Consider the following 12,138-nt stretch of genomic DNA (forward strand, 5'->3'; position numbering starts at 1 on the left):
TCGGATACATGAGGCCCTAGGTTCAATTCCCCAGCACCACATATACAGAAAACGGCCAGAAACGGCGCTGTGGCTCAAGTGGCAGAGTGCTAGCCTTGAGCGGGAAGAAGCCAGGGACAGTGCTCAGGCCCTGAGTCCAAGGCCCAGGACTGGCAAAAAAAAAAAAAAAAAAGTATTTCTAAGACCAACCCTAGGAATGTAATGACAATTGCAAACATCACACAAAGCTAATTCTTATTTTTTACTCTCACACTATGAACTATTCCTTCCCATGAGTCCATAAAGATGGGATTCTTTGCACATACTACTAGTCTAGTCTACATGTAAAATCTTTTATTCTGTAATGCTATATACTATTTCTTTTTGTATATTTATTCATTTTAAAAGATGTTATTTTCACATTATCAGTTTTGAAAACTGGACAAAATGTTATCCTTCTGACTCTCCAACTCACACACCTACTGTTTCAAACCTTATGACATTCCACAGCTCCTTTTCCTCTGTGAGATAACTCAGAGAATGAGAAGGAACAGCAAACTTAATTATAATACCTAAAATATTTAAAGGTATCATTTTTTATTTATTTAAAATTTTAAACTGAAACTGTTAACAGAAAGAAGGGCAATTTGAAAACACCAAGTCACTGATGTGCTCCTAGTTAAGACTTCACTAAGGAAAGGTTACAATCAAGATAGTATCTGAAGCCAGAGGGTTAGAACAACACAGGTTTCAAATGAGCCACTACCAAGGACCTCAGAGTAGAAGATCTGCAGCTACAAAACTAGCAACCTTCTAAATATATAGGTGTCTTCTGAACTAAGGTCAAGAATCAAATCTATCCAGAAATCAAAGGTACACAAGGGTATAGAGCCCACAACCATTTCTACTGGGAAGCAAATGAACCATCTTAGGAATGATACAAATATAAAAAAGGTCCCTGGAAGAAGACATACAAACTATGTAACAGTAGTTACCTGAGCAAAAAGGGGACAAAACAGGAGATTTACTTCTGTTTTGATATCCTTTTGTATTTTGTTTTTTAACCCACAGGGCTCATACTACTTATCCTGCATCACAAAAATATTTTAAATCAGGCTTCCAATCAAGCTATTGATGGGCGCTATCCTAGCTACCTAGGAGGCTAAGAGGAGAAGAATCACAGTTGGAGGCCAGCCCAGGCAGAAAAGTTCAAGAGAGCCTATTTCAAAAATAGCAAAACAGTGCTGGAGGTATGGCTCAAATAGTAGAGAACCAAATTAGCAAATAATAAAGTATTGAATTAAACCCCAATTCTGTTATTTAAGGGAAAAAATCAAGAATCCAGAAATAAAAAGTTAGAAATGAAGAACTTGTAATTTAAAAACCAAGAGAAGATTCAGAACAACTTAGGTCTAAGGCAAAGAGAACAAGTTAAAATTTGTCATGCAGCTAGGTACTACTGGCTCACTGCTGTAATCCTTGCTACTCTGGAGGCTGAGGTCTGAGGATTGCAGTTTGAAGCCAGCCCAGGCAGGAAAGTCTGAGAGTCTTATCTCTAGAAAACTAGAAATGGAACTGTGGCTCAAAGAGGTAGATTGCTAGTCTTGAGCAGAAGAGCTCAGGGTCACCCACCCAAATATATAATTAGTTAGATAGACAGAAAGAAAGACAGTTATCATGCAGTCAGTATAACATACATGGACTGGTGAACTTAAAAAATGAATCAACCCACTGAGACAGAAGGCTCTTATGAACTTCCAGCTTAGACAAGAATACTAACTCATAGACAGGGCAATACAGGCAAAATGGCCAGACCAATCTAGCAGCTGAAGACAACTGCCTAAACTTGACAGCTATCTTAACATATTACTACTCCAACTTGTCTTAGCATCTGTAGGCTGACAAGACCAAAAGTATGGACTTCAGAGTTGTATCTTCAACTATCTATCAAAGATTCATAGCACCATCAGGAGCGTTCTTAAATGCAATACACAGGGATAGAGACATGGCTCAAGAAATAAAGCATTTGTCTACCAAGTGAAAGGCCAAGTTCAAACCCCAATACCAAAAAGAAAAAAAGGCAATGTGTGTGGTATAGTTGGAGATAAGCTATTCATCAGTCATTAAGGGTATGTTTATCAAGAGTAGTGCGCATTTCTTGGAGTTCATTTCTATAAGCATCATTTTATATGGTCATATGTGCACAGCTATTGAGCCATTGTCATTCTCTCCTAAGAATATCTTCTTTTGTTCTCACTGTGCAATGTTTAGAGTGCCGTTTAATCATGTCCAAATCTATATCCATTGGGTTAGCTTGTAGATTTTATAAACATAGTCTAGTTACTACAAATAAGGGAAACCATGCCGCCTATGTTTCTTTGGGTCTGGCTTACTTCGCTTAGTATAATTTTTTCCATTTCCTTACAAATGGGGCAGTGTCATTCTTTCTGATGGAAGCACAGAACTCCGTTGTATATAACACATTTTCTTGATACATTCATCTACTGTGGGGCATCTGGGTTGATTCCATATCTTAGCTATGATAAATAATGCTGCAATGAACATGACTGTGCTGGTGGCATGAGTACAGGCTAGTTTGTGATCACTTTAGTAAATGCCCAGGCATGGCTGCTAGGTCATAGGGAAACTCGATGTTTACTCTTTTGAGGAACCTCCATACTGCTTTCCAGAGTGGGTGAATAAACTTACATTCGCACCAACAGTGTAGTAGTGTTCCCTTCTAGCGACATCCCCACCAGCATCTGTTAACTGTTTTCTTGATAATGGCCATTCTAACTGCAGTGAGGTAGAATTTGGAAAGGAGGTGTGTTTTTTTTTAACTATACAGTTTGTAGTTACTTTTTTTCTCCTTTGGTTTATTTCCTGTTGTCATGTTTCTTATTTCTGTACCCTTTTTCTTATATATAAATTTTCTGATTTGGAAAAGAGAAATCACAGAAAGGGTAGGACAAAGAATGAACCAATTCAACAGTGATACTCACTAGACAGTACGATGGAAATGAACTTTACAACATGAGGGAGAGAGGAGTCAGGAGGGGAAAGAGTGGGAGAAAATGAGGAGGGGTAACACTACTCAAAAAGAAAACTACTCATTACCTTATGTAATTGTAATGCCTCTGTACATCATCTTTACAATAAAACTTAATAGAGCAGGGAGGAACTAATGTTAGAAGTTAGAAAGTTCTTAGTCCCTTAGTCATGTGCCAAACTTCTACCCCATTCTCTCACATTTTAGTCAGCCTTGATCTTTGTATGAAAGAACTACACTTCCATAGACTTTGCACATCTTTGAACTTAAAAGATGAATTAAAGATCCTACTACCCTAAGCAAATTGCTAGTTATGAGACACAATTATGAAGTACAAGAATTTTTTAATCCAAAATGAATGTCTCTGAACAGCACAATATGGGGTTTTCGTTGTGTTAGGTTTTTTGTACCAGTACTGGGGCTTGGACTCAGGGCCTGCGTGTTGTTCCGTAGCTTTCTCCTTCAAGGATGGTGCCTGAGCCACAGCTTCATTGGTTTTTTTTGGTGGTCAACTGGAGAAGACCCTCACAGATTTTCCTGCCTGTGCTGGCATTGAACCATAATCCTCAGATCTCAACCTCCTACAGGTGTGAGCCATTGGTGCTGAGCTACTTAGTATATTTCTAAATCACTTCAAATTTCAACTCCTGGGTACTTATTTACAGAATTTTTCTACATAAAAAAATGATTCAAAAGCTAATTCAAAAGCTAGGGATTCTTTAAAAAGAACATATCACAAAAGATAAGCAATAGATTTGGAATGACGCCATGTGAGACTATCTACTGTATAGTCCCTGTTCGTTTCTTTTCTTTTCTTTTTTTTTTTTTTTTTTTTGCCTGTCCTGGGGCTTGGACTCAGAGCCTGAGCACTGTCCCTGGCTTCTTTTTGCTCAAGGCTAACTAACACTCTACCTCTTGAGTCACAGCGCCACTTCCGGCCTTTTCTGTATATGTGGTGCTGAGTAATTGAACCCAGGATTTCATGCATGCTACGCAAGCACCTTACCACTAGGCCACATTCCCAGCCCTCCCTATTCTTATGTATTAAAGAAATGGCAAAGAAAGAAAACACACACTGCAATAAGAAAACAATTTCATCTTTGAATGTTTACCCTCGAAAATTAAAAACATGCAGAACTTACATAGGTAATTGGGTTGAAGAGGCACTTTTATGAGATAAAGCACTTATGAATTAATCAATTTTAATTTCTTAATCAAATAATGCAGTATTAAATAATCCTATCATTTACAAATTATATATTTTTAACAGAATCCTATTATTCCCATTTCCATGGCATAAGAAAAAACAAAAAGAGCTTTATTTCTATTTTAAAAGTAGCTAAAGCAGCTGGGTGTTGGTGACTCACGCTTGTAATCCTAGCTACTAAGGAGGCTGAGATCTAAGGATCACAGTTCCAAGCCAGCCTAGCAGCAGGAAAGTCTGTGAGACTCTTATCGCCAATTAATCACTAGAAAACCCAAAGTGGAGCTATTGCTTAAAGAGGTAGAGTACTAGCCTTGAGAAAAAGCGCTCATTAACAGTGCCCAGGGGGGCTGGGAATGTGGCTTAACGGTAGAGTTCTTGCCTGGCATGCATGCAGCCCTGGGTTCAATTCCTCAGTACCACGTAAACAGAAAAAGCCGGAAGTGGTGCTGTGACTCAAGAGGTAGGGTGTTAGCCTTGAGCAAAAAGAAGCCAGAGACAGTGCTCAGGACTTGAGTCCAAGCCCCAGGACTGGCAAAAAAAAAAAAAAAAAAAACAGTACCCAGGCCCCAAGATCAAGCCCACAACTGACAAAAAAAAGTAGTAAACAGAAATTAGCCATCTTCCTGTGCCAGAAGTATACATACCAGCATAATTTGTATCCCTAAAAGGAAAATTTATTCTAATTGTATAAGAGATCTTGACTAGATTATTTCTTTTAACCAAGGACAATTATCAAAAATAAAAAACAAAAAATACTGTAAACTAGGCTATATAAGACTAACATAAGGATATGTAAATACTTTGAACTCTTAACTGAATTAAATACAGCGTAAAGCCAATGCCATGAGGACTAGAGATAAAAAGTCTAAGAAATTGATTTTGAAGAGTCAGAGAAAAAATAGTTTTTAATTCACATTACCAGACAACCTATTTCTTAGAATCCTAGAAAAGCAAACATTTTCCCCTTTGCAATGATTTAAGAACAAGCTTGTCAAAATTCTTATCAAAGCCAAGAGTCAGTGGCTCAAGCCTATAATCCTAGCTATTCAGAAGCTGAGATCTGAGGATCTAAGTTCAGAGCCAGCCCAAGCAGGAAAGTTCACGAGATGCTTATCTCCAATAAACCACTCAGAAAAAGCTGAAAGTGGTGCTGTGGCTCAAGTGGTAGAAAGCTGGCTTTGAGCACAACGAAGTTCAGGGACAGTGCCCAGACCCTGAGTTCAAGTCACAGAAATAAATCTCATCAATATTAAACAAACAAGATACATAAGTTATGTTTTCCCTTTGGACCTATTACCCTTAACATAGAAAGCTTTCAAATAATGACAAAATACAATAATCCTTGGAGTGTCCATCAATTGTGTTTATCTGATTATTCACATTTGACTAAATAGCCTGTAAAGTCAGAGACACTACAGCAACCTAAGCCCTTACTGATTACACAGGAGATATGAAAGTTCTCAATCACTTATACAAAACATTAACACCTATTCAAAAGTACTGAATTGCAACTGCACAAATGTATTATACAGCCAATTATTATACTACAATTAATATAATTATCAAATAGAAATAAAAGCCAAACAAATGTATCTGAAGACATCAGGGCTATCATCTGTTGTTGTTTTTTACCCTGTGCTCTATGAAATATGTTTAAACTCCAGAGTTTGGCAGTAGAAAGTAACCTATATACAAATGATAAAGTTGAAGAGATGGGGAGAATAATGGATAGAATGACATTGACCAAGAGGCACCATACTTATAAACTGATATGTTGAACTGAAGCCCCTTTATACAACTACTCAAAAGTAATAATAAAAACAAGAAATGATAAGGTAATTAAGCTAGAACAAATAACATCTCAGTAATTCTAAGGAAATGATCTACTATACCATAGCTTATAGAGACTTGGAAAAATTTACTTCCTGTTGCAGGTTTAAAAAGAGCATGACGAAAGCTAACAATTGATCTTTAAGAGGAAGATGCACTTAACCAGCTATACCACATATATTTCTTTACATTATACTGAATAAACTGGTTTTTAAATAATATATCATGTGTGGTATTGAAAAATAATTTCTAGACCTAATCAGTATTTATTCATCTACATCTTAAAAATACAACAACTAAAAGTAGACTATAGAAAAAAATCACTGTATACATACTAATGCTTTTTTAAAAATTAAGACCTAAGTCCTTCTAGATAATTTTTAACTACTATGTGATGATTAAAAATATATCCTAAAACATTCATACCTGATCGAAAGCACTCAATTATTTGTTGAATACCAGATTTGGATGTCTGTAGTGGTTGCTGTAACAAAGGAGGATCTCCAGGCTCCAGGATTAAAACTACATGGAAGACAAACACCCACCCCAATCCCCACAAAAAAGTTATTTAAATAGTTTACTACTGAAGTAAAACAATGGTTTGCTACATTTATGTTAATAATGATAATCACAAGCTCATATACTTACATATGTAAAATTCAGTCATCTTTATAAGGTAAAATGAAACAGTGGAAGAAAAGAACTAAATAATTCTCAATTAAAAGCTAAATTAAGACTGTTTATGTATAGATACTAAGCTTATCTGAAAAGACCTAACTATGGTGGTACCATTTAGTACACATTAGTTTGCTTTTTTTATTCCCTTAAAGAACCACTATGCTTAAAGAGGAACCACTTACCTTAGACATTTCTAAGGTAACAGTAGCCTAGTCACACCCAGTAAACCACTCCACAAGCCTATCTGACAGAGAAAAACTTTAAATCTACTGTCTAAAAATAACTGGACAAGCACACGATAATGAATGTACACAAGTTTCTAGTACTACATATAACTGAGAGAAATGTGAAATAACTTAAAAGTTTCTTTATAGGAACCAGACTAAAACTATGAAATAGCTGTACAACAAACTCTCTTAGAACTGTTGAAGAACACAAACCAGATCTACATACATTGACAACAAAAGGTATCAATAATTGTTAAGAAAAAAAAAAATCTCATGATCCCATTTACCTCATTTCCTATTTAGATAAATATATAAATTTAATGCAATTTGGGTATATGCACTGATGTTAATATCAACAGAAAAACAGGCTTAGAGGCATACCAACAAAATTTAGCAAAGATTCTGTCAAGGTACTGTACAAGGATGACGTTCACCTTCTGCAATGCAAGCTTAGGCTTGGCAATAATAGGGCTGGGATATAGCTCAATGGCAAAGCACTTATTTAGCAAGTGCAACATGCTGGGTTCGATCCCCAGTACCAAAAAAGAAAAAGAAAAAAAAAGGAACACATTTTAATAAATAACAATCGTTTCCCCATTTTAAAAATAAAACATTTCACAGAGCTATATGCTACAGCAAAAGTCAAAAACATTAATTAAAACTTTTCAATTTCACATACATAGGTCTGTAGCACCCTTCCTTTCCAAAATTCTGTTTAGCAGTATGTTTATTAGATTATAAGAAACAAGGTAGTTGAAAAGGAGCACTGAGTTTTTTCATCAGTTATCAAATAAAGACAGAAGGCTGTGAGGGAGAAAGACCTGCCATTTTAATTATCTCTTTTTAAGAAACACTACAATGTTCCACTCAGCTACTGACTACCATGCAGGAGATAAGAAGAGTTACTTCAGTAGTATGTGTTGCTAAAGCTTCAGGGCTTAGGCTTGGATAGCAATTAGCTTTTTGATAAAGGGAATGAATGAAGCCTATGATGGACCTTGAATATTGAGAATGCCTTCTATTTTTCTTTATGCTCCAAGTCAAATGCTCAGTGTACACAAACAGGAAACTTTGTGCTCAGAATGAAGTCATTTCATCAAAGTTTTCTCAATTTTAAAAGACACTTCATTAAAGACAATTCATCAAAATGAATTAAAACCACATACACAATTCACTTTGAGAACAGCTTATTCTGGTAATAACTACAGTGACAAAGAAAATAAAAACCTCCAGATCTGACCCACCAGCATTTAAATTCTTGTTCTGTCATTTACTACATATAACAAGACTAATTAAACTCACAAATTTCAAGCTGGGAATATGACCCAATGGTAGAATGCTTGCCTCATATACATGAAACCCTGGGTTCGAGTCCTCAGCACCACATATATAGAAAAAGCCAGAAATGGGCTGGGGATATGGCCTAGTGGCAAGAGTGCCTGCCTCATATACATGAGGCACTGGGTTCGATTCCCCAGCACCACATATACAGAAAATGGCCAGAAGTGGCGCTGTGGCTCAAGTGGCAGAGTGCTAGCCTTGAGCAAAAAGAAGCCAGGGACAGTGCTCAGACCCTGAGTCCAAGCCCCAGGACTGGCAAAAAATAAAAATAAAAAAGAAAAAGCCAGAAGTGGCGCTGTGGCTCAAGTGGTAGAGTGCTAGCCTTGAGCAAAAAGAAGCCAGGGACGGTGCTCAGGCCCTGAGTTCAAGCCCCAGGACTGGCAAAAAAAAAAAAAAAAAAACTCACAAATCTCTCCTCTCTTCTCTAAAATGGGGATGATGAAAGTACCCAAATCATAAGATTATGTCAGGATTAAATGAGCTAATAAAGAAAGCTGCTAAAAACAGAGCCTAAGATACAGTAAGTATTCAATAAACAGTCCACCAGCCACTAATACTAACTCAAGTACAAATCACTACTTTCTTGACAATAGAAACAGGAAAAAAAGTTATACAAATATTATACAAAGTCTAAGTATAATTTCTTAGAGAAACAGCATATGCTTATAAACAGAGGATAACAATGTCTATCTGAATATGATGAATCAATACTTTTACATAATAACAACTGAGTAACTACAAAAGTAACAGGTGAAATCCCACATGACTGTAAAGAACCAGGGATCTGGTCCTAAAAGAATTCTAAAATTAGAGAATGAACAACAACGAAAAAAAAATGGGTAGAGATAATGGGGAATAATAAAAACTTCACCTTACAGTCTATAGTTGTATGCTCCAGGTAACTTTCTATAACAACGTCCACATGACAATACCTAATTTTACAAAGGTAGACCAGTTTCTTACCCATCCTTCTAAGAACACTACTACCAGACATATATACATCTAATGGAAACATTCAAAATAAGCCCAGGGTTAACTCAGCACTGCCCTAGACACATCCACACTTGGTATACACATCTGTGCAGCTCTCATTCTTAAGAAGTAATTCTTTCTTCACTTGAAAATATACTTTCAATTCTAGAAATCTTTATACACTAATATGTTTCCTCTTACATATCATACCATCCTGCCACAATCCGACCCATCCAGGTTATGATCATTTTAAAAAATACTATCTTGTTGGAGGTATGGCTCAAGTGGTAGAGCAAGTACAAAGCCCTGAATCCAAACACCATTATCATGCTTTCCCCCCAAAACTCATCTCCCTCCAACCAAGAACTCCAGACTCTGTGACATCTTTTTTTACAACATCTCCCAAAGATATTTCCCACTATAATATCCACTTTTCCAAGTCTCTACTGTCTTAGAACAAGTTCCTTAAAAGAAAGGAGCAGTTGGAGGATATGGTAGGGAATTGTGGGGGAAAGGGAAAATAATGTAAAAAGTGATTGTCCATTGTTGATAACTGATGGAGTTTTGTGCCAGATTCCTTACACCATTCTTTTTTTTGGGGGGGGGGGGAGGGCAGTCCTGGGGCTTGGGACTTAGGGCCTGAGCACTGGTCGCTGGCTTATTTTTGCTCAAGGCTAGCAATTTTGAGCCACAGCGCCACTTCCCAGCTTTTTCTGTTTATGTGATGCTGAGGAATCCAACTCAGGGCTTCTTGCATGCTAGGAGAACACTCTACCACTAAGCCACATTTCTATTCTATTTTGAAGGCTGAAATTTTTCTACATAAAATAGTTCTTAAGATGTTAACTAAAATTGCTGGGCCTGGGTAGCTGTAATCCTAGCTACTCAGGAGGCTGAGATCTGAGAGTCAAGTTTCAAAGCCAGCCCAGGGAGGAAAGACCCTAAGATTCTTATCTCCAATTAAACAGAAAAATGACAGAAGTGGAGCTGTGGCTCAAGTGCTGGAGGGCTAGGAGCCTTGAGCAAAAAGGCTAAGAGACAGTATCTAGGCCCCGAGTTCAAGTCCCAGTACTGCTACAAAAAAAAAAGAATTAAAATACTTTGCATATGTCAACTATGAACTGACTCATCCCATTAAGGCACAATGGTTTCCTCAGGAAAAGTGCTCTCCTGAAGACTTATCCACTGTTCATAATCAAAATGAGAACAGACTTGTGCTCAAGAAAGCTCATTAAAGAATTTTTCATATGTCACCTACTTCCCTCCACCTGAAGACAGCCTCTTAAATACTGTCACATCATACCTTTTTTTCAATCCTAGACACACCCTCCCACTCAGCATAAAATTTCCCTTAGGGGGAAAAAAAGACAATGAACTCTCATAAGGTAAAACAAACTTTGAAGTAAGCCCTCAAAACATGCTCAATTCTACTGAAGCAAAAGAAAACACAGTAACTGCTTTTAATATGTTAAGTCTGAAAATTGATCTGCATCAGTTCCTGGTAGAAGAAAGATGAAACCTTTAATGCAATTTATCTGTTAATAAGAGAGAAAAAAGAAGTTCATATATATTTAAAAATTAAGTCCCATGCTGGGTGCCAGTGGCTCATGTGTATAATCCTAGCTACTCAGGAGGCTATGATCTATGGATCACGGTTTGAAGCCAACCCAGGCAGAAAAGAAGGTCAGACTTAACTCCAATTAACGGGAGTGGGTGTAGGGCAGAAAAAGCCAGAAGCCAGAAGTGAAGCTGTGGTTCAAGTGGTAGAGCATTCAGGGACAGTGTCCAGGCCCTGAGTTCAAGCCTCAGGACCAGCACCAAAAAAAAAAAAAAATCCAAAACATCTATATAAAGGAATAAAAGTCTCTAAGAAAAACTTTTATACCAGCATACACTAAGGCATGTTCACAAATCATCTTATTTATTCGTTTATCTCTTCCCACTGGCAAGTTTCTTGAGAGGAAAGGCCTTATCTGTCTTTTCAACCTTTTTATTCCCATTGCCTTAGGCAACTCTGACACCTAATAGGTGGCTCAATAATAATTTGTTAAAGACAGAAATAAGAAAACTCCACTGACTCCTTAAAATATAGTATACCTTCATTTCAAATACACAAAATAAGCATAAAAGTATACTGTAAGTTAAATGACTCAGGAACAGCTGAACAGGCTAGACTGGGTCTTATCATGGGACTGCCTGTTTTATTAAAACTAGTTACTACTGTTTCCAGCAAAGTACTGTAGACACAGCTGCAGAAAATGTTATTGTCATGTATAGCAATTTTCTGAAAATGGAATTTCTTCCCCTCTACCACCTCCATTTTTTCCTATTAGTAAGGAAATTATTTAAAATGAACTCTTATGATAAAACCCAAGTACCTAAGTATAGTTACAATGTTCTGACAAAAACAAGGAGAGAGTAATAAAAAAATCCTGGTAACTTTTAAGTCGAAAATGACAAGCACCTGCCTTTGAACTTGAATAGAATAGCAGCTTCAATTTGCTCCTTGCCAAAAACCTTGCCCTCTTCTATCTCTAGTCACTCTGCCTTTTGTTTCCAAGTTCAAAAACATTTAGTGAGTACGGACTCAATCATTCTCTTTTAAAACTAAACCTCTAATAAATGTCACCAAGCATATCAAAGTTCGAAGAAATGTCAATAGTTTACATACCACATTTACCTAGTTACAGTTTAATATTCTTCATAAGACTCCCCCAAAAAGTTTTTCATTTCATGACTCCAACTAAAACAAAGACTTACTAAATAAAATACCTTAGGAATACTTATGCATTGCTACTCAAATAATCAGGCTTTATTTAGACTTTGCAATGTAGCTAGTTCTATTCATTTTAAAG

General features: G+C 36.8%; 1 protein-coding gene across 5 annotated transcripts in view; it reads right to left on the reverse strand.

Annotated features, from left to right (window-relative positions):
• The window catches only part of Znf800 (zinc finger protein 800), a 148,413-nt gene that overhangs the window by 40,840 nt on the left and 95,435 nt on the right, over positions 1–12,138 (reverse strand). For 4 of the 5 annotated variants that reach the window (XM_048340166.1, XM_048340164.1, XM_048340169.1 and 1 more), the window contains exon 3: positions 6,492–6,587. The exons of the other annotated variant lie outside the window; for it this stretch is intronic. In XM_048340166.1, coding sequence (XP_048196123.1) covers positions 6,492–6,587 — 96 coding nt within the window. The remainder of the gene's footprint in view (positions 1–6,491; positions 6,588–12,138) is intronic. 5 annotated transcript variants of the gene reach the window in all.

This window comes from Perognathus longimembris, chromosome 2 (assembly GCF_023159225.1).
Source record: "Perognathus longimembris pacificus isolate PPM17 chromosome 2, ASM2315922v1, whole genome shotgun sequence".
In the NCBI taxonomy this organism is placed as follows: Eukaryota; Metazoa; Chordata; class Mammalia; order Rodentia; family Heteromyidae; genus Perognathus; species Perognathus longimembris.